General features: G+C 36.9%; 1 protein-coding gene across 1 annotated transcript in view; it reads right to left on the reverse strand.

Moving 5' to 3' along the window:
* Nucleotides 1–5,699: 5,699 nt before the first annotated feature.
* The window catches only part of DPY19L1 (dpy-19 like C-mannosyltransferase 1), a 49,563-nt gene continuing 31,836 nt past the window's right edge, over nucleotides 5,700–23,426 (reverse strand). The window contains exons 14-23 of the mRNA XM_042806508.1: nucleotides 22,908–22,988; nucleotides 22,057–22,158; nucleotides 21,254–21,325; nucleotides 19,868–19,917; nucleotides 18,819–18,843; nucleotides 17,101–17,220; nucleotides 11,005–11,179; nucleotides 10,120–10,219; nucleotides 8,637–8,762; nucleotides 5,700–7,608 (exon numbers count right to left, since the gene is read on the reverse strand). Coding sequence (XP_042662442.1) covers nucleotides 7,452–7,608; nucleotides 8,637–8,762; nucleotides 10,120–10,219; nucleotides 11,005–11,179; nucleotides 17,101–17,220; nucleotides 18,819–18,843; nucleotides 19,868–19,917; nucleotides 21,254–21,325; nucleotides 22,057–22,158; nucleotides 22,908–22,988 — 1,008 coding nt within the window. The 3' untranslated portion in view covers nucleotides 5,700–7,451. The remainder of the gene's footprint in view (nucleotides 7,609–8,636; nucleotides 8,763–10,119; nucleotides 10,220–11,004; nucleotides 11,180–17,100; nucleotides 17,221–18,818; nucleotides 18,844–19,867; nucleotides 19,918–21,253; nucleotides 21,326–22,056; nucleotides 22,159–22,907; nucleotides 22,989–23,426) is intronic.

Here is a 23,426-nt window from a genome sequence, read left to right on the forward strand (position 1 = left end):
GTTGTGTATTTGTGAAATGTGAATAGGGGAGCATAGAGCAGATAACTTTCCATCATAGTTGCTTGCTCTGCACAAGTGGCATTTAAATCCCTTTATTCAGAGTGGAGCATTACCTATAGCACAAAGGCACTGGGTGAAACAGAATGGTAATAAGGAAATTAAAAAAGGGAGGAAACACAGTGTGAGGTAAGAGGGAACGCTAAGGTCCTGTGCCTCACCACACTGACAGTAAATATGACAGCACAGCACCCATGTGCTGCCTGAGAGCGCCTAGATGATTTGAGACAATTCAGAAAACACACCAGTACAAAGATAAACAGAAGTTAAGCTGGCAAACAACATCATGAAATAACATCAACCAGCCACAAATAACTCAAATTTAGTGGTTTTAAACAGCCCAGACATGTCACCTTCTGTTTTAAAAACTCTGCGAGCAGAGGGAGTGATTGCATAGGTTACATGTTCATTAAGCACAGCTCTTCATGAAAGCTTTCCAACTGAACTACTTGGTGTAGCAGAACACCACCCTCCTGTTTTCTCCTCAGTGACTTGTCTCAATGTGCTTTAACATCAGTCTTAGGAAGTAAAAAAAAAAAAAAAAAAAAAAAGCCTCAGAGCAGAAAGATTGTGTAATTCTTCACGTGCAGCAAAAAACATTTAGCAAGCTACATTCAAAGCAGAAGAGCAGATTGGAAAAGTGCTCGCTGAGGAGCATATAATATTTTTAAAACGAAAAATGTATTTCTTGAAAGACTTCCAAGATTTACTGTAACTACTGTTATACAGATAGACTGGAGTAAGCTACTAGTTGGGTATCAGTTTCTCTCCCTTGTTTTAAACCAGATCCGGGGGTTAAAGTTTTGCTCTAAGTAGCCAATGCCAAGTGACTGACTTCATCAATATTTCTTTCTTGAAGTTGGGCCAGAACTACACACCCTAGAATGAAAGCACACAAAATCATTCGTGACTTTTGAGAAGCCATTCCTTCACCCCATTTGTGCTAAAATTTGTTCATTATGTTGCTAGTGATTACCAATCCCAATAATCCCTAATTTTTCTGCTGCAACCTTGAGAAGAATCCTAATCCTAAATAGTCTTCTATAAAATCAGTAATAAATATGAGTATTTTGAATGCAGCAGCTATGGCAAGAAGTTCTTTGATGTCCAGTGTGTCTCTTCTGTGCTCTTCTACTTTGTTACTTACAATTAAACAGATCAGATTACAATCCTTTCAAAGGATTACATCACGATACAGTATATGACATTTGTCCACAGTGGTCGTAAATTGCAGTCGAAGTAGGGCAAACTTGGCCAAATCACCACTATGACCTAACACAGATGTCATTCTGATTCATAGGAGCTTGACTTAATTCTTCAGAAAACCACACTTCTGGATTTGCTGATTAGGTTAGTAGGAATATACTTAATCCTCACTAAAGTTGAACCCAGCCCCTACTAGATCACCAGTTCAAGACCACAGAGAAGACAAGATGGTCTGATCATAGCTGCAGTCAGCTCCTACCATGACAGCACAGTGCTCTGGGTAGCTTACTGTGGTGAGCACCTGTGTCACAGAAATGAGTTGAGACCTGCTACATACGAAATTTGTAGCCAAGAAAGTTATTTTCAGACCATATAAACAAGCACAAATGACGTGTGGTTTTTTTTTTTTTTTTTTTTTTTCCTTCCCTTTCTGTGAGGTCCTGATGATGATGTGTACTCCAGGTTTACATCCTTGTAATAAGCCCAGGCTCTTTTCAACTCATTAGTAAGTGAATTGCAGAGCAATGGAGAATGACGACAGACTGTCCTGGCACAAGAACACCAGCTAACACAGTCAGCTTCAAGCACCCAGTTCACTGGCATGAGCCAAGCATTTTGACAAGGTTTAGAACTAAAGAGGTCATGTTTGGAAGACACAAACACCTTTTCAGTTTCAGCAATGCAATTTTGCTCAATTCTATTCTGTCCAGTTTTATTCCATTTCCCAGCATCAAAGTGAAACAGAGTAAGATGAAATAGAACACAGAAAAAACAGAAAAGCAAACTCCAAATACAGTCTGACTTTATTGAAACCATGTTTCCTTTCGGCAGTCCTGCTGCACCTTGACACTGCAAGTATTTATGCTTTTCAATTTATTTCAATTGAAACTTTATTGCATTGCTACTTCCTTATGTGTATGGACAATCATAAAAAAAAGAAACAAACAGTGCTGACAGGTTTCTTTCTAAATTCAGTTATCCATTCAGTTGCACATTGAGGGTTCAAAGGAAGGCAACATGTCACAGGCTCCTAATTCAAAAGTGCCTTTACAATCCCTTTTTATTTCAGGCAAAAATCTAATGGATGAAGCTAACCTGCAACTATTCAAGTAAATAGCCAAGACATCATTTGCTTAAAAATGAGTTACAGATTCTGACAGCACCACTTGCTGAGTAACATTTGACTGATTTTAAGCGTTGAGGGTAGAAAACTCCAAGATTAAAGTGCTGAAAAAAGGCATGGAACACAACTTGGTTTTGATCATTTTCTTACCACTTCTCCCTTCTCAAAATATTTATTCCTTATAAATTATGTAATAATGCAAAACACGGCCAAAAAGTATCAAATCAACAATACCATATGCAGCAGCCTGTAGGATGATAACTGCAGCTAAATCCAGGAAGGATCTAGAACAAAGAAAACTAAGATTAAGGAAAACATCTACTCCTAGCACCTTTATACAACTTGTGTTTTGAGTTGAATGGCCTTCGAAATACTTTAGGAATACAAAAATTTCTACTCTACCCATCTATACTAAGCTTGATTCTAACTTTAGGTTATTTTTGAGCAGTGGAAGATAAACTTATCCAAAAAAAAAAGATGCCTTGTATTTTCATAATCAAAATCAAAGAAAAGCAAGGCAGTAATTCAGGCACCATCATAAAGCTAATTCAGGAAAAAAAATAGGAGGCATCCTACTCTGGGGTATTTTTGGCCTTTGCTACCTTTCTTTAGCTAAGAAAAAAACAAAACAAAACAGAAGTGGGATTTTTAGAAACAGTTAAACTATAAAAGCCAATACTTCAGAAGAGGCTAGGATATTCTGCAGAACTCAGGCAGAGATATCTACAGCAAAACACTAACTGCATCCTAAGACACTCTAGGGACTTGTAGTCAGAGAAGCTGAGCAACCAGTTACTCAGTAACATGAAGATGATACAGCTCAAGTGTCTAAACGCAGCAATAATTAGTAATGAAGGTAAGAACTTGGTGCACTGGCTTTTCAAATAAGCTTGTTCAAGTCTGAAGAATGAATTCGAGTGACGTGTTTCCTTTCAGATGAACATCAAAAGGACAGGTGTTGTCCCTTTAGTGGTTGTTCTGTTCCAGGCTCAGCATTATCTTTAAATAAGATCCAGTAAGCATTTTGATATTCTTCAGGCTAAAAGCTAGATCTCGTCCTTCCTGCCAAACAGCCAAAGCAAGTGCTGCTTGCACTCGAGAATCCATTTATACATTGATAATCTGGACAGGGTGGAAGACTGGCCACAGGGATCCTGCCTGAGTCCTCAGTCAGATATGAAACCAGTATTATTCATTCATTACAGTGTTCTATCCATATCTTATGATTTATTGCCAATAAATGTTCCATACATGCTGTAATAGGAAGTAATAAAGTTGAACTACTACATAATGAGCCCACTCAACTGACTATTTCAGGCATTATATGAATTTCATCGATAATGGAGAATTACAGCACAAAAATCAGAAACCAAACCAATTTGCTGAAAAGGAAGATTCCACCTAATTCTGTAAATCCTTCTACTCCTCTGCTCCGACCCAACAGGTCATCTTAAAGCTCTGCTATAGACAGTTTATCATAACGTTTGACTTTATACTGAAACAGAAGTGCTCATGTCCTATAGCCACAGCTGATGTTTATCACAGCACTGCGAGGTTTCACTGCCCAAGCAATTCGCACACAGCTGACCAGCTCTCAGATTTAGAAGCCCTGCATGCCATTTTATGTCCCCAGTCTTAATTTCACTCAAAGTGTAATTATTCCTTAAAATCTAAACTCTTATTAATATTCAAACAGTGAAGTCTTCCTTCTGCATCACATCTGCCACCCTCCTCTCTCCTCGTAGTACAATACATAGAAAAGCACTACTACCAGTCAGGATTTGGATTCCTTCATTCTGTTGTTGAAACAACTCAGGAGCGCCTTATTCTTCTGGGTTTAAAAATATCATGTTGGTTTACTGCAGCCCTTCGCATTATGCAACTTAGGCAAAACAACAGCATCTACAGAAACAACACAACAATGCAATCTGTAAACACAAGCCCCAAGCCCTAATTACGATTTTGTAACTGCTTTCAACAATGCTGGTTTTGACAAGTCTGTGTTTATACTCTTCCTTACATACTTGTTTTTGTCGAAGGAGTTTTCTTTACTTACTTGGAGTGAGTCCCGTGCTGTGGAACTCAGCGTCTTAGTCATAAAAATCCAAGAGATCGATTCAGTTTCACTGTTTAAGCTGAATTACAAAAAAAAAAAGGCAAAGACAAAGGCATTTTTGTGATGGTAGGTGAGAAGGATGAAGTGCAAGGCAGTACTGAATAGGACTCTGCATCTTTGCTTCACAAAAGTGCATCATTTGGTTTCTATACTAAATACTGCAGTTTGCACAATTATCAGAAATTTGATACCAAACTGTAATTGTGCCCACTGTAATGAAGAAATTTATTGCACCCAAAGCTAGCAATATTTCAGATTCCAGCAGACAAATCTGTATGATCCAATATTACTAGAATGTAATAGAAACTGTTTTCTGTTAGTGAATTATTCCAGTCCTGTGCCTAAATTACATCAAGGCCAGCATGTATTTAAAAATGAACTTGAGTCACAGATTTATTGATTAGGATCTTGAAAAAGGAAAAACAACTTCAGTGAGAGATATGAAATCTCAAATTTGTGTTTTCTAGTTCAAGTTGCAGTGTTAAGCATGTTAACATGGTGTTGCTATGTATAAAGTGTTGTATTCTATAAACGCAAATTCTTTCCTTTGGAATTGAGAGCAAATTACTGAGTTGACAATAAATTTGTAACATGACACACCCAATTAAAGAATTCCCATGTTTCTTCCCCACAATCACAGATTGCATTTTTTTACTTCATATTTTTCTATTACTAGATTTTCTCACCTTAACATTAGATGACAATAGTTATTTGTGTTTAACACCAGTTCGAAGATAGGGTCAGTATAATATCCCTCAGTATAAGCTGAAAATTTAGTGTCTGGCAATGCACTTGGTAACAACAGCCTCCACAGCAAGCAAAGAACATTTTTACTAGAGTACATGTTTGAACTTTAACTTTTCAATGTTGCTTCATTCTACCAGTATTTGGGCTTCACTCTTGATTACCTGAGTTTAGAAACAAAAAGAGTAACTTTGAACTGCCTTCCAAGTTCACTTTGTTTTGTAAACACATATTTGATGTTTTTTCACGGTCTTTTCCCATATCCTACACTAATATTCTAAATAAAAAGGAGGCCAGAAAGAGGTGTGTGAGTTTGGTTTAATTATCTGAAGCATTTCTGTGCATTGTTTAGTTGAGGGTTCAGCTTCAGTCCTATCTGCTGTGGCCACTGTATTAAACTTCAGTTTAACAGGGATAAGAGCAGAAACGTAACATCCTTCAGAAACATGAGAACAATTTCTATATTTTTCTTTTTTATTTAACCACATAAGTACATGTCAACAGTTGGCATAAACTTCATAAAAATACAGTACCTTTTTGTGCTGTAACACTAGTCACAATGTTTATATAAAGATTTTTTTCCTGCTTCCTTGATTTCAATTAACATTTTAAAAAGTGACTTCCCAAAAGCCCTTTTTGTGATAGTTTCCTTATAGAAATTTTTCCAAAATCTATTCTGTAAAAGTTAAAAAGCTAATACATTTTCAGCCATTCTCCCTCACCTCAATAAAACAGATTTTAAAAAAATAAGAAGTTTTAGAATACTGATCAGCTGTTACACTACTACTTTGTCATAGGTTCCCATTTAATTGATACCGTTATAGGCATGATGGATGCTATCCCCACAGCACCTAATATTGCTAGATGCTATTAGGGCTAAAAAGACCAGTCCTACCAATAGACTGATGCCTGAACAAAAAAAAAACACAAGCCAAAACAAAACCAAAACATGAATGTTATACAGAGAAACATTAGACTTTTTAAGTCTTATACTGCAGAATCACAATTACTGTGATACTTCCCCCTATAGCAATAAACATATGAAAATTCTATCAAGTCAGTTAAATGACTAAGGGGTGCCCTTGCACTGGGTATCTCAGAAAGTCTATTACCTAGGTTCTTTATTACCTATAATACTGGTGTGACAACAAGATGACAGAAGAACTGCAGAACCAGTCTAACATTGTTGGAACAATTATACCCACACAACTGACTATACCCATATCGCAGTTGGGTTAAATTTCATTTTTCTTTAATGCCGATAATAAAATCCAGGCAGGGTCTAATACACGGGGAAAGAAAATAGCACATAAATTTTGAAAGTAATTTCTTATCAAGTTAGGCGCTGAAGGTCTGGTTAAGGCAGTGAAGGATTTATTTTAGTATCCTTCTAAGGCTATGACAGAATTTTCCTGAATAAAGCATTTTCCCTTAAAAATTTCACGTATATTATGCCAGTTTACTCTGAATGCATAAGAATGCTAAAAATCCTTGGACACTGAGAAGCTAAACTATTGCTCACCGCAAATATTACCCTTATTAGTCTTCTTTTATAATATCAATAAGATTCCAAGAACATGCACCTAAATAATGAAGTTTTAAGTCTCCCTACAAACTTTTCCATTTCAAAAGCAAGCTTAAAAGCATGGGTTAAGTGATCCGAAATGATGAACATTCTTAATCTTCTCAAAAAAATGTATTTCTCTCAGACATGACCAGTGAAACTACGTGACTTTTAAGAGAATTTCTAGAATCACCTTGTCCAGAAGGGAGATGGTAATGACAGTGACATGAGAAATGTGATGCCAGATGCTATAGCACCATTCCTCCGTTCCTAGCTACTAGCACCAAAGCTTTAACCAAACTTGCTTTGCTAAGACATGCTGACAGTCCCATTTCACAATATCATTGGTTTTGAGAATGGAGTTACTTTCCATAGCTACTTTTAACTCTTTTTGGATCAGTGTTAAATAAAATGTGCAAACATATAATCATTTGCATAGCAAATCTCAAGGGACTGACCCTGAAATAGAAATCCAAACTGTTAGGTTTAAGATATTTCTATAATCAGAATTCACTTAAAATGGTAAAAAATAAAATACACATTTTTCCATTTTAAGTCTAGTAGAAAAGGTATTTCTGATTTAGAATTCTTAGTTACTAGTTTAAAAAGTTGAAAGACTGATGGTTCTTTGCATTGAAATGTTATTCCTTTGGAATCTTCAAGACTCTGTAATTGCTATTGTCAAACACTGTGATGAAATACGGCCTGGAATCCTTGCTCATAAGGGTACATAAAGGAATTTTGCCGCTATTAGCAGGATCTTCGACATCCCAAATTTCAGGCATACTGCAACCAGGCCTAGAAAACATGAATATGAGAAGAGAAACGAAGAAATGCCATCAAAAAACAGACAGCTTGCTGAACTCCATTTTATACTCACCCCCTCATGAATAGCTGATTGTGCCCTCTCTATTTTTTTATTGTTACACTAGAAATTCTTATCAGATTATGAAATCAATAAATATAGTAATAATTTTAAAAATTGTACTGAGAATGTATAAAATTTGTCTGCTTTTGTGGTTAAGTAATAAATAATGTATAATTTGGAGGAGGAAGCACATAAAACAACTCAAATTGCACAATATACAATACTAAGGACACTTAAAACTCCCTATGAAATGGTGGGTTTCTAACATTTCTAAAGAAATCTCAGGAAATAAAACACCCTTTAAAAAAAAAAGTAATAACTCCTTGCTTTTTTATTAAGGCACATAACCCATACCAATTCCCTGTATATTTATCTTTCAAAGTTACAATTACTGAGAATTTCCTAATTTTGTCAAAGATAATAGAAAAGAAATAGAACAAACTTAATTTTATTCTAAATGTAAAGAAAATAAAATAAAAAATGTAAACTAAATATGTTCTGAAGGCCAAAAAGAGAAATTGGGGTTAAAAAAAAGCATAGCTTTTTCTTAGAGACAGTTCAAATGTGACACAATTTTCAGTGATCAGCAACAGTCATAGTATTTTGGTTCTCAAGCTGTCTTCTACTCTGCATCTTTTATTCATCCTAGGCTTTCATTATACACACACATCTGTTATTGCCATCATAGAATAATTACTTGTTTCCTTTGCAAATCTCTTCTGTATTTTACAGTGAAGATTAAAAATACACACAACACAGATTTTCAGGTGCACTCAAAGACCACGAGGTGCCAGTGTGGCTAAAGTTAATTATTAATATCTGGAGAAGCTGGACAAAAATGTATTTTTGACACTTTTAATAAAACACAGATGAACATTTCAAAACTACTACTTGATATGAATCTTAGACTACGTATTTGAGTGGCATATCACTCTTGTGAGAAAGAGAGATTACTCACTTTTTTCTGCTTACACACAATGACTCTTCCAGAATGTAGTAATTCACTCGTAGTTTTACCAATTCTCTTTTTACTTCTTTTGCGGGTTTTCGACTGTACATGGAATACACTACTTTAGTTCTGGCCCTTCAAAAAGGGAAATAGAAAAATTAGCTAGCAACATAGCATGAAAGTGTAAGCTTTAACTTTAGATTGGAGAGGAAGGCTTTTTATTTCACCAGACAAATAGGCTAAAACAAAGTTTAAATTAGTAGTGCCATTACTACATTTAATGTAACTATTACTTCATAAATATAATGTTCCAGGAACAATGTATACAGCCCTTTGATTTTTCTGTATCAGGACACAACTTTGTAACAACATCCATGGTTGCTGTGAACAGAAAATGTAAAGATGTCAAAGCAACGCATTCACCATATAATATTAAAGGCTAGAAACGACCTTGCTTGGACTGAAGGTGATCAGAAGAAATAATTTGCCCAGTCTCTCTGCAGAAGGTCATAGTCACTGCCCTTGTTTGGACTTTTTTAAATGCAGAGCACAAGACCTGATGTCTGCCCATGCCCAGTTAAGCAAAAACACCACTTGTAAACCATGTTTCTATTTAAATAACCCAGTAATATCCTCCTCTGATTGTGCAAAGCATGATGTTGTTAACACCTGTTAATTTTCTGATACAGTATCATCTCTAGCTTATTTTCCCCAAACACGCCCTGTCCAATAACTTTGTAGTTAGAATAGAATAGAATATTTCAGTTGGAAGGGACCTACAGTGACCATCTAGTCCAACTGCCTGGCCAGTTCAGGGCTGATGAAAAGTTAAAGCCAGTTAATGCCAAACACAGAACTACGGACTTAAGGCATGTAAAATGAATCCCCTCCTTTTTTCCTTTATCCCTCCCCTCTGTCACCAAATTACCAAAAAATGATGCTACAATATTAAAATTTTTAAAATAAATTAATGACCTTTTCAGAGAAATCAATTTAAATTTAGAAAAATATCCTGATTGTGAAAATAATAAAGTACAAACCTCAGTAATTCCATTACAAAATTTCAGTTTCAACTAGTTTTAATATTTCAATAATTAGATACATTATAATGAAAACAATGACAACCAATCCCAGAAAGCTAATAGGAATAACAAAACTGCCTATCTTGAGGAAAAAAAAATCAAGTCTATCTACAATGTCAGGAGTAACTAGATTGAAGAGAGTGCATGTTAAATTCAGTTCCATAATTATATTCTGATTTTTTTTTTGTATATAAGATTGAAGCCATATCTATCCTACAGTATATCCTGTCTGATGAACACAAATTCTCAAGAAATACTGCATGTGTTTTCAATCTCTTTAAAATAACAAATCAAGTTCTATGGGCTTTTAACAAATTTTACAATATAACGTGATGCCATTCCTACTGTCCATTACCAACACTGAAAGAATTAATAGCAAATAAAAATAAATCCCCAACTTCAAATTTTACCTTAATCCTGCATCTTCATAGTGAGGATGATTTACAATAGGACGAAGTGTAGACAGTTTAACACTTGCCATTGTAGGCATTGCTCCTGCAAAAACTGCGTCTGAAATACAGAATGAAAGGCATGTTGGAAATCAAGACTCAAGCAGTAAAAGCAGAGAAGAAATCTTCAAATATCTGAACAGCAATCCTGTAGAAAAACATAAAGTAAGGTGCCCTTTTTGAAAAGGCCTTGCATGGCACCAACAAGAGATGCACAATACCACTTTTTTTAAAAAAACCCTTGAACTTAATTTAAGACATTAGATAAATAAATATCTAAGAACGGAGATTTAATACATCTTTTCTTGCATGGGTAGAATAACATATTCATTATGACAACACATTTTTATTGTCACTTCTTACACTTCTTAAATGAGCAATAAAATCTCAGTCCAGTTCGGCTTGAAAGTAGCTGCTTGGTTCCCAGCTAGTTTTCTGACGCTTATACTCATTTTAGTAAAAGGACAGGTGCTACCAAAACATACACACACTCTGAATTCTCTCTTAGCAAAATGATTATCATGGACTCACATACAGGACCAGCGTTATTTAAGTGAAAAATCAATTTTAATTGGACCTTGAAAAAAACCTTTTGTTGTAGAAATACTATACCAGTGGCTAGAATCTCCAGATTGGTAGCCTGGAGTCTAACAAAGCAAGCTTTCGGTGTTTTTTTCATCTGAAATAGGTTCTATATGGACAAGTATATGTGACTAAACCATGGCTTTAGGACAGTCCCAAGGCAAAGGCATAGACAGTAGCAGTACCTCTGCTCTCATTCATACTAAGTTCTATAGTTACATCTCACAGTAAATGGAGAGCTTCATACATTGTTAAATAGTTTACCTTGTCTGGTATTGACTTTTATCCACTCTAAAAGTTCCTCCTGTGGCAAATTGCTAAATTCTCCCATGATGTTCCACTGAGTTTGAAGGTTTGCTGATCCCTCTATGGCCATCAATGCTAATATAGCAAAGACCAACATTTTGGGCTGGATTTTACAGAAGAGCCATCCAAACAACTGAAATGCAAGAATTAATTATTTTCTAAACAACAATTCTGTAATGTTGTATGCAGCACAATTTATTTTTATTTCTCTATAAGGAACCTAACATATGTTACAATATGAAACATCTCTGCTATTGCTTCTACACTAAACTTCAGTGAGACCTCATAAGAAGCACTCATGTTTACTCAATGTAGGGCATTATATCTGTAATTCTATGAAAAAAAAGAAAATTGATGTTAATTCAGCTTTTAAAGTTGTAGTTCAGACGTCAAATTCTGCAAGTAAAGATGATTCAATAATGCTAACTGCACTTTTACAGTGTTTTATCTCTTATTTACATCAAGAGTTTCTAGCTGTAGTATATGGATTAGAGATCGTACTGCAAACCTCTGAAAACGTCAGAAAAAACAACTTTGGGGATGTAAGTTGGATGTTGCTTTATATCCATCCTACTCTTCCCTTTCTTGCAATGAAAAAGATGGCCCTTGCATTTTTCCTAAAGATAGTTTGCTGGAGGCTCTAAGCAAATACTCATAAATATGTGAAATGGGTATTGAAGTAGAAAGACATACTAGAATTGCTACGCTGAAGTTTAGTTTGAGCAAGAACACCATCTCATCCATATCTGACCTAAACGTTAAATAAGCCAAAGTATGAATTACTACTTCCCCTCCACCCCCAAATCTATTGTTAATTAGAAGCAAGGCTTCACATTTCAAAAATATCAAACCTGCACTAAACAAATACATTTAATTCAGAGTGTCTTTACCCATTTTTTTCATTAAAACCTGAATTAAAATAAAGTTTCACAGTAAAACCTCCCACTAGGCTGACTACAACAATTAGGTAGTGCCTGTTATACCTATTATAAACTAACCCTAAACTACTTGAGATTTTTAAAACTCAAGCCACCTCTCCAAAAATACAGTATATTCTACTCCTTTTTACCAACAGTCACAAAAAAATCTCACTTCAAGAACATGTTAGAACGTTGGAATTCTTTATTGAGTTCCATGGCTTTTCAAATCAAAAGAAAACACATTCCTATCATGCTTTTATAAAATGTCATTAATGTTCAAAGTATCTAAATTTACCACTATTTTGTTTACATAAAGAGCCTAGAATGGTCGAACATATATGCAATGCAAAAGAAGCATTTCTTTTAGAGAATGCTGTTCCTCATGTGGTTATTATATTGATTCAAGATTTATTTGTTTTTGTCAAACAAATATGTTAAGTCTTCCTTCTGCTATTTTTCTTTGCTTTCAAAATTTCCACTCAGGATAATATAATTCTTCCTAACAGAAAGAGGAAATGTGTGCATGTCAACAGTTATCATTTTTATTGTCCATCAGGTGCCAGAAGCTGCAATGCTGAGGTAATGGAAAGTACGCAGATTCATGAAATGGGCTGAAAGAACACAACACACAAAATTCCTTTTCGATGTGCAGAATAATTCTAGTATGTTTTTCGCTTGTTTGCTCGTTATAGGGTTGTGTTACAAATGCCCATCTCAGGCTGACTGTTCACTAATAAAAGGAATTCTGAATCAATATTGCACATATGGTCAGATTTTTCAACCTCAAAATAGTACTTCTGCTCAGCAGCCAGTAAGGATAGAAAAAGTTCTCTAACAACCACTTGATATTTTCCTGACCCTACACAAAAAAAAAAAAATAAATTTTTTTTAATCGCTCTGCTTGCTGAAGTCAGAGCAGTCTTAGATGTGGACTGATTGATAGTGGCTCAACAGCCTTATGGGCCAGTGTTTCTCTCATGCTGCAGCCAGTCATGTACTACTTGAAGATTACCAGCCGCTCCCTACTAAAGAAAGTGTACATCAGTCAGACCAGAAAAAAATCCAGCTTGGCTTTTACAGGGATCAATCAGCACCAACCTAGGGAACATGCTGAACAGGCAAAAGAACCTTCACTGATAACAGGACAAGGGAATTCATTCTATTTTTTACTTACATTGTTCACCTGAAGTTGGGTACTCTTGAACACACGTACGTACTTCTCCTAAGGCTCAAGCCAGGGCCAGGATAATCACAGGTCTTATTATATGGTGCAGCTGGTCATTTATCATCTTCCGCACAGAATAACTGTCCAAACTGCAGTAACCTAAAGCCTTACCTCCCCTACCGTTCAAGACCTAATCCTTTCAAGCCAGCTATGCCTCCATGATGCTGCAAAGGAGGAAAAAAAAGTTGGACCTGAGCCACCTGGTCCAACAGGAGCAGTTCCCAGAATCGGTTATCATCTGCAACTGTTGCTTCCTGAGAAGCTTATTCTTGCTCTACAACCATAGGGAACAACAGAACAATGGAAGGGCCAAAATGCAGTTGAAGGCAGAAGAAAATATTGATAAAATACTCTGAACCTGTCCTCCTTCCAATATTTACACAGTGATAACATGTAGCATCCCCTAAGATCCAAAACACAATGATCTCCAAAAGCGCCAGTTGTCATTAACTGGCCTGATGATCTTAGTTGAAGTAGTAAAACAAAAACCACAATAAGCCAGGATGAATTACTATAGTGTCATTACTCCGGTGCTTTAAAAAAATAAATAAAAAGAGCAACAACTGAAAACTTTTACTAATTTGACATGTAGCCGCTAACTTACTACACAGAAAAAAAAGCAAATGAAGCTACATATTAATAGAAACCATTCCTAGCATCTCATCTCTCAGTCATTACCAGTTGCAAGGTGCTTTTTCCTGTCTTTCAGAAATTATTACTCTCCATACAGAAAAACGAAAGCAAAAACCACCAACCAAAAAAAAACAGTTCAGATTTTTTCTTGGTTTTCAATTCTCAGAAGGCTGAGAGGCCTTTTCCTGTGGTACAAAATTTTATTTCTAAACTTCACCTATTGGAAAATTCTACAAAAATTTTTCAATAACAGGTTAGAAAATCTTAGCAATTTTATTATAGGAAAATACAGTTACAAGAAGAACTAAGAACAAATTAACCTTAGACAGAATTAATTTATATTGTAATTGGTCTCTAGAAATAGTATATTAGAAAAAAATATGGGGTTTTTTGCCTTTTTTGACTTGTGAAAAGCTATTTAATTTCAAATTGCTCAGAAACACTTCATGAAAGTTCATTTAGAAAAATTTAAGTAATAGCAGTTACACTGTGGTTAAACAACCAGACCACCTAAGAGGATACCACTATTTCAACAACAACTAACTAAAAGCTAGGAAATATCATAATACCTGTGAACCTTACAGAATAGCAAAAATGTAGAGGAAATTAAATTTGTCTTAAGTCCCAGTACTCAGTTACAAGGTGGATAAAGTTACTTTTTAAAGTTTGACACCTTTTTAGCATTTTATATGTTCCCTGTACAGCTTCATTTGATGTTGGCAAACAGCACTTCTACCTATACCAAGTAAAACAAGCATCAAGAAAGCGATGAGCAAAACATTTAAGCAGGCTGATACCATGTACCAGCATTATAAAGAACTGTCCTTCCCTGAAAGAACATCCAGGGAAGCAATCCTGTTTTCTGAGAAACAATCATTTGTTCAGCTGCCTTAACAAGAGACAGCTTTCTCCTCTTTGCATAATTCTGTCTCATTCACTCGTCTTCCATTTGTATGACACACGTCAGATGTTCCACATACAGCCTTCACCACACAACTCGAATTCTCCCTTAGGACAGGCTTCAACCAACGTATTGTGGGAAATACAATGTGTAGTGGGCATTACAGTCTGTATCACACTGCATATGCACAAGGCAGCCAGAGAAATGTTACACACTGTCAGCTCCGACACTCTAGATTTTGAGTACGGAACTTTGTAACGTTACTCTTGTTTTACTTCTGTTTTCAAGAACAGCAAACCTAATGACTCGGGTTTCTTATTAAAATCCTAATTTTCTTCCCCAATCATTGCTAGTTTCCCCACTCTGACAAATACTTTTCTCTTTTCCTTCTTCTGTACTATGTCCGCAACAGCTCCTAGCACTGGATTCTTTCTCCCACTCATCCTCACAGTGATGGTCTCCATACACAAAAGTTCCCTGCCTTATCCTCCCAATTTGTTTCCTTGTTAGTAAGCCCAGCTCACTGTTCATTATAATCTTTCACTCTTTCAATGGGGTATACTTTCTTTGTGTGATCTAGATAACACTTTCTACAAAAGCACAGCATGGTTGAGGTCAGAAGGGACCTCTGAAGCTCATCTGATCCAACCCCTCTGCTCAAGCAGGGCCACCTAGAGACAGTTACCCAGCACTGTGTCCAGATGGCTTTTGAATATCTCCAAGGATGGAGACTCCATCACTTCCCTGAGCAGCCTTTGCCAGCGCTTGGTCACGCTCACAGTGAAAAAGTGTTTCCTGATGTTCACAGGGAACCTCACCTCCTGTGTTTCAGCTGGTGCCCATCACCTCTACTCCTGTCACTGGGCACCACTGAAAAAAGCCTGGCTTCATCCTCTTCGCACCTTCCCTTCAGGTATTTATACATGCTGCTAAGATCCCCCTGAACCTTCTCTTCTCCAGACTGCACGGTCCCAGCCCTTTCAGTCTTTCCTCGTAGCAGGGATGTTCCAGTCTCTTCATCACCCTCATGGCCCTTTGCTGGACTCTCTCCGGTATGTTTATGCTTCTCTAGTACTGGGGAGCCCAGAACTGGTCCCAGCACTCCAGTTGCAGCCTCACCAGTGCTGAATAGAGGGGAAGGATCACCTCCTTCAGCCTGCTGGTAACAGTCTTCCTAACAGAGCCCAAAATACCATTGGCCTTTGCAACAAGGGTACATTGCTGGCTCATGTTCAACTTGGTGTCCACCAGAACTCCAGGTCCTTTTCTGCAAAGCAGCTTTTCAGCTGGGCAGTCCCCAGCTTGCTCCCCTGCCTGCAGTTGTTCCTCCCCAGGGGCAGGACTTTGGTGCTTCACTTTGTTGAACTGCAATGAGGATCCTGTCAGCCCATTTCTCCAGCCCGTTGAGGTCCCTCTGGATGGCAGCATACCCATCTGGTATAGTAGCCACTCCTCCCAGTTTTGTACCATCACCAAACTCGTTGAGGGTACACTCTGCCCCACCAACCAGACCATTAACAAGGACTTAGAACAGGACTGGGCCCAGAACTAACCCCTGAGGTACATCGCTAGCTACTATCCTTCAGCCAGACTTTGTCCCACTGATCTCTCCTCTCTGGGCCTGAGACTGAACTGATGTTCAGTCAGTTTTCAATCTAATTCCCTGACTGCTTCCCAGATAATGGATTGCTTACCCTACTTTTGATGCAACAGCAAAGCTTCTAAACCAGCTATTTAGATACAGATTCAATCAAGTTCACTTCTCAAAAACACAGTTACTGAAACACAGAAAGCCAATCCTAGGATCTTTTATATCTGGAGAAAATCTAGTAACATTTTATGTTACGGATGGTTTCAAGCTAGGAAAATTAAATCTGAGTTAGCCGTATGACTCTTGATTTTTAAGGCTGTAATATTTTCAACATGCAAGACTTTGAAACTATACTTCTGGAAAGAATTAATACATAAAAAACATGCAAGGCAATAAGCTCTAAAGAGCTGTGAAAACACAGTGTAAACAAAGTCAAACACTGGAGAAAACTAATAGTCAACAAAGAACTTGCAATGGCACAGAAGTGTGCACATACAGAAAAATCCAGAGTATGTCTCCCTACACCCAAGCTCAATACACAGTATATTAACTCATATAATAATGCAATTGAACTAGTTGCATAAAACAAGACATTTGTTTTATTTGGGGAGACGGGAGAATAGAACTTGTGTAGCCATGTTTTTCAACATGCGATATAGTCTGGTTTATTTTTAACTGGTAGGCTCAGATTCAGCAATTACACACCCAGAAATTTGCTTTAGGACAAATATCTCGGTCATACTGCAAGTACTGAGATAGCTACAGGATTAAAGAAAGACCTTACCTGTTTTGAACACACCAAAGAAGCCATAACACATAGATGTGGTGTCAAAAACAGTTTTAGTCTCATGATTAAAATTGCTAGGACACTGTATGCCAACAGCTGCAATGCATGGTATACCAGCTGCAAAAAAAACCAAAACAAACAACCACACAGAAGCATAATATTTGCATACTTTTCATCTGTCTTAAGAATACAACTTCATTTTAAATATAGCTTAAATGATGAGCTTGTCTGAAAGAATCCAGGTCAAAGTAAAGATCTTCATATTTCAGATAGCGATAAGAACTTTCTGTTATCCTTTTTCTAAAGTTTATGTAGTATGCTAAGGTATGAAACAACAGAAAGGATAAACATTAACAACAAAACCAAAAGGAGCTGGAGAAATGGCTAGCTATGCACAAGATCCTGAAACGTAAACAAGCAAGAACATACATAAAATTTCCTGTACAACCTGTGTATAGAAGTGAAGAGACCTTGCTGTTTAATACCTAAGTACGAAATGAAGGAAACAAAATCATCTTGGTACTCGCACAACCACAGGCAGCTTGCCATAGTACTCTCAGAAAAGGTTAAAAAGCATCAGATGTCACTCACCACTCCTAACACTGAATCTATATTACTTGTGGAAGTGTTGTGGTAAGTCAGAGGCATTTTTGCAATCAGTGCTTTTATTTAATGGATTGATTATCATATTTTAAATGGTATGAGATTTCTCTCATAGCACAAATAAACTGCTGATAAAGCTTTGCACTGTCCTTGCTGACTTAATTGCAAATAAAGAAACCACGTAAGAAATCTGCCATTCAATTAAATTTCATAGAATCATAGAATAGTTTGTGTTGGAAGAGACCTTTAAATATCATCTAGTCCAACCCCCTGCAGTGAGCAGGGACATCTTCAACTAGACCAGGGTGCTCCCAGCCCCGTCCAACCTGGCCTTGAGCCCTTCCAGGGAGGGGGCAGCCACAGCTGCTCTGGGCACCCTGGGCCAGCGCCTCACCGCCCTCATTGTAAAAAACTTCTTCCTTATAGCTAGTCTAAATCTACTCTCTTTCAGTTTAAAACCATTACCCCTTGTCCTATCCCTACACTCCCTGATAAAGAGTCCCTTCCCACCTTTCCTGCAGCCCCATTTAAGTACTAGAAGGCCACTCTAAGGTCTCCCCATCCAGGCTGAACACCCCCAACTCTCTCAGCCTGTCCTCACAGCGGAGCTGCTCCCGCCCCCTGATCATCTTTGTGGCCTCTGGACTCGCTCCAACGGGCCTGTGTCCTTCCTCTGCTGAGGGCTCCAGACCTGGATGCAGTACAGTTTTTTGCATATTTTTATTAAAAGAACCATGTGTAGAATTATTTTCATTATGGCATATTTCAAAACAGAATTTTAACATTATCTGTCACATGAAACCCCTGTAAGAGAGCCAATCTCCTTCACAGACTATATGGGGAAAATGGTAGGTCCAGCCTAATTTCAGTGTCTTTCTGTACTGCTACAACAAAAGCCCAAGACTCCTCTCTTACACTGCCACCCCACCATTAGCTAGTATTTTTTTTTGTTCAAGATCCCAGAGTTATTCTTTTTAAGACAAGGGAATAAAAGATACAAATACTTAGCTTCAAATAAACCATATATCAGCATCAGACCATTGCAACCTGCGTTTCAATACTGAGTATTGGCATTAACATACAAATGAAATTATGCAGAAAAAGAATCTCACCTCACCGTGGTTAAAACGTTCCTCTCTGAATAAAAAACAGAAAAATCACATTATTTGTGTATGTACTGAACTAATCCAGTAAGCATGAGTCAGCACTTGCACAGATTTTTTTTCCCCTCCATAAGCAGCTTTTCAAATCAGTAACTTTCTTCCTCAATCCCTATATCTATTTGGAAATCTGAAAATTAATTTTAGCAGTTTTTTATTTACTTCCATCAATTAGTTAATATATAGAACAGCTTATTTAGAAAATGAAACCTCAGCAATGTAAAAGTGGCAGAGCACTGATACTAAAAGAAGAGTCAGTCATTTACTCAGGTACTACATAGATTGGTTTTGGATTCTCAGAAGGAAATACAAATGTGAAAAGTCAAAATCATGTATACTTGTTCTCCGAAAACATCTGTGAAGACAGGATGCTGAATCCTGCTCACATCTGTTGAAATTTTGATAACGGCCATCAGTCTACGGAAATCAGAGGTCACTGAAATGATTAATGATAAATTAAAAAAAAAAAGCAGGAAGCAAAAAGATATGTAAGGGAAATTACAACATTCAGTTCAACAAACTGACCGCTCTTGAGCACAGCATTAACAAGTGATGCCAAACAGCTGTGACAGGTAGAGCATGTATTACACATCTTTAGAAAATAAAATTATTGCGATGAAACTTGGGTATCTTTATGACCTGGAAGAAAAAATTATGGGGAAGAAAGAATCTGCATTCACTATTTATAGAAGAAAAGTGAATAGGCACATTAATAATTTATTTTTTCTGCTCTGTTACTAAACCAATATTTATTTAATAGAAAATTTTGGGCTAAGAGTGTTAAGATGTCTAAAACTAAGTTCAGCAGCTAAACTTAGTTTTAGATATCCTATAAAAATACCACACTACCTCCAAAGCCATTCAGTTACTGAACTATACATAATTTACCCTTCAAACAGGACCCACATAATGTAGAATTCTGAATTATTTAGCACATAGCTAATCAAATGAAATTCCAGCAGAAAATTCAGTTTTACATTAAAAAAGAAGACAATGTTTACCTTTCATATTGGCCCGTCTGTGATAAGGCCCACATAAGATATTTAATTGCCTGAAGAAAACAAGAGCCAACAAAAAGTATGAATAAACTTTCACAAGCATTCTAAAGCACTTTCAACATTTGCTAAATTAAATTACACCTGGGTAATCTCATTTTGAGATAATGCTAAGATAAAAGACATGCAATGTTTTAGCTAAAAATTCTTTTTCAGGATGTTTAATTAGCTAGGCAGTTAGCAGTTATCCCATCTGTTCCTGTGTAAACTGTAAGTTGTTTTTACACAAATTATACATAATCAAATTTACAAAAACAGTTATAAACTTCAGTTATAGTACTCATCAGCTAAGTGACAGAAATTTTTTTGGCACTTAGCATCAAAGCAAGTTTTACCATTGACTCAGGGCTGGACCTTTGCAAAAATTTATCTAAACAGAATATAGAATTTTAAGCAAATATGCTTGAAAACCTGTATTTTATCTAATTGTACTGGGTGTACATAGCAAGGTTTTGGTAGCACGGGGGGCTGCAGGGGTGGCTTCTGTGAGAAGAGACCAGGGGCTGCCCTCATGTCAGAGTAAGCCAGTTCAAGTCAGGTCCAAAACAGATCTACCACTGGCCAAAGCTGAGTCCACCAGAGATGGTGGCAGTGCCTCTGTTGATAACATGAAAAACAGGAGAGAAACAACTCTGCAGACACCAAGGTCAGTGAAGAAGGAGGGGGAGCCTCGAGGTGCTCCAGGCACCGGAGCTGAGATTCCCCTGCAGCCTGTGGAAAAGACCATGGTGATGTAGGTGTTCCCCCTACAGCTCACGGGGGACCATGGTGGAGCAGATATTTCACCTGTGGAGGACCCCACGCCAGAACAGCAGTACATGCCCTCAAGGAAGCTGCAAGCCAGGAAGAGCCCACACAGGAGCGGTCTGTTCCTAAAGGGCTGTACCCTGTGGAAAGGACCCACGCTGGAGTAGTTCTTAAAGAGCTGCAGCCCACAGGAAGGACCCACTGAGCCTGGGAAGAAGGGGCTGGGGATGAGGGGAAGGTGGTTTTAGTTTTGCTTTTCTCAGAATCCTACTCTATTTTTAACTGACAATAAATTAAATTAATCTTCCCAGATTCAAGTCTGGTATGCTCATGACAGTTAAAAAACCAAAAGATGAGTGATCTCCCTTGTCCTTATCTCGACTCATGAGATTTTTTTCAACTCTTTTTCTTCCCCCTGTCCTGCTGAGGACAAGGAATGACAGCATGGCTTGGCAGGCACCTGCAGTCAGCAAATGTTAACCTACCACACTAACTTCCCACCTCAAAATAAATAGCGATCCCTTCAAAAAACCTAAAAAGTAAATTTAAGGTAAAGGTGATTCACTAAATCAATCAATCACTTACCCTTTTGATGATTACCCCAAAAACCACCAGAACAACCGGTAATAGCAGAGTCTTTGTGTATCTTACTGGAGTCTACAATGGAAATAAACTGCATTAATTGCTTTCCATTCATGTACAATTACTTCAATGGTCATTTTAAAAGAAAACAACATAAAGAGTCTTCCTTGAGTAAAATGTAAATTTAAATATTCAACAAGAACAAAGCAAGCTTAAAGAACCTGAAATTTAAACTCCACCCAGCAATCACACCAGAGGTCATAATACTAGGGTCATTAGTAAAGTTTTCCCAGTTCTTTAGCAAACAATCCGAAGAATAAAAGTAGATTTTATCTCATCTGAATTTGGGTAACCTATAAATGTTCTAAATACATACCTGGATACCACTGAACTAAAAAAAGTCTAACTTCACATTAAGAAGATTCAATGCTCCTCTATAGTCTAAATCTACCATATAAGACCTCTGTAGCTCTCAGTACGTTTTCCACACACTCAAAGCCAGTTACTGACAGACACAAAATCCTAGGTTTGCAGAACTATAACCTTTCATTTATCCCCGAGCAAGCTCTTCTTTCATTCAGGCAAGCATATTTCTTACATACAAAAAACACTGTTTTGTTTTTTGTTCATTTAAAAGCAGTAAAACCAGCTGAAGCTAGCTTAAGTTCATTAATGTCTCTAACTACGAGTAAGCACTTGAACTTATGATGGCAGTAGGAGGTCATGTCTCTCAGATGTTTTAAGTTATAAATTAAGACAAAACAAGATGTTCCCTCTTCCACAATCATCTATTTTGACAAAATTACCTCTTTTTCCATGAAGTCAAACTCTGCAGCACAGGTATACATTAAGGTATCAAAATCCTTGTAGCCAATAAATTTAGATTTTAATATATTTCCTATATGAGCCTGGTAAGATGTAGAGGGGAAAAAAAAGCTGTAGTAAGCAAAATATGTCTGGTTTTCTACAAGTAGTTTAAATGTATATGAGAGATACTTTTAATTAGAATAGAAGCTTATACCATTTACATATTGTTGTAAGAGCACCAAGAATCTCTTCGGTACGTTAAATGATGTCTTCGAATGTAACACAGATTGGACTGTGTTAAATCAGAAAGCAGCAGAAAAAGGGTGTTATCATCGCAACTGGGTTGAACAATAGTATAGTTTTGCATACTCATATTTTAAGATAAGAGCTTCCCATCTTTTGCCCCTTGATGCACACCTGCGGATAGGTTTATAGTAGTAGCATCTGACAATAAAGGAGCTTAAGTGAAGCGAGGAATCCTAGTTACAAGAAGCATTTCAAAACAGTCTTAAAAATTAGCTTCAGAAGGAAGTAATACATTGAGTAAATAAAGATGTAGGTAGAAGATACCCAAAATAAACAAAGCTCTATAAATTCACATTTAAAAAAACCCACACAGTGTTTACTAACTCAATAGTAAAAACATTTGCCTTTTCACAAACTTTGGTAGTAACACCTCAAAGTGGCGATGCATAATGAATGAGAAAGTAATATGCAATGCCCCTCTGATTTCTGCAAAACAAATCTTGGAATTTCCTGAAAGTGTATCAGTAAGATGCCAAAAACAAAATATTAAGAATTAAAAATTATTTGAAAGACACCAACCAGATATTCAGATAAGAGAACTTACATCATCGGCTACTCCAAGGGCTAAAGAAGTTAGGTATTTCAAGGTGACAGTCCCAAATAACCAGGCACATCCTTCAATGACCTTAAAAATATTCAGAATGAAATAAATGTGTTTCAAACTTTTAAAGAAAACCCTTCTTTTTGAAAAGGCTTATTAAGTTTAGCTGCTAGTTACAAACTCTCCTACGTTATCACCAATAAGTACAGTAATTTCTAAGCAATTACATTTCCCAAATTTCAGTACACTGGGGTATTTTAAGTTTTTTTGTATTTTCTATTACAGCCAAAATAATTTTGTTCTACTGGTTTGTATTGGGGCTGTACTGCTGCACACAACACTGTACTAGAAAAGGGACTTAAACAAGGGCAGCCTGTCAATTCCATCTGTTTTGCATACACCAGTGTGTAGTGATTATTTCTCACCAGCAGCCTCTCCCTGTTATCAGGTTGTACTACTCTGGTAATTCTTATCTTTGGAGGAATTTGTCGATTTATAGTACCTTCTCTAAATAAATTAGAA

Source organism: Tyto alba, unplaced genomic scaffold, assembly GCF_018691265.1.
Source record: "Tyto alba isolate M040663 unplaced genomic scaffold, T.alba_DEE_v4.0 Super-Scaffold_46, whole genome shotgun sequence".
NCBI classification, from domain to species: domain Eukaryota; kingdom Metazoa; phylum Chordata; class Aves; order Strigiformes; family Tytonidae; genus Tyto; species Tyto alba.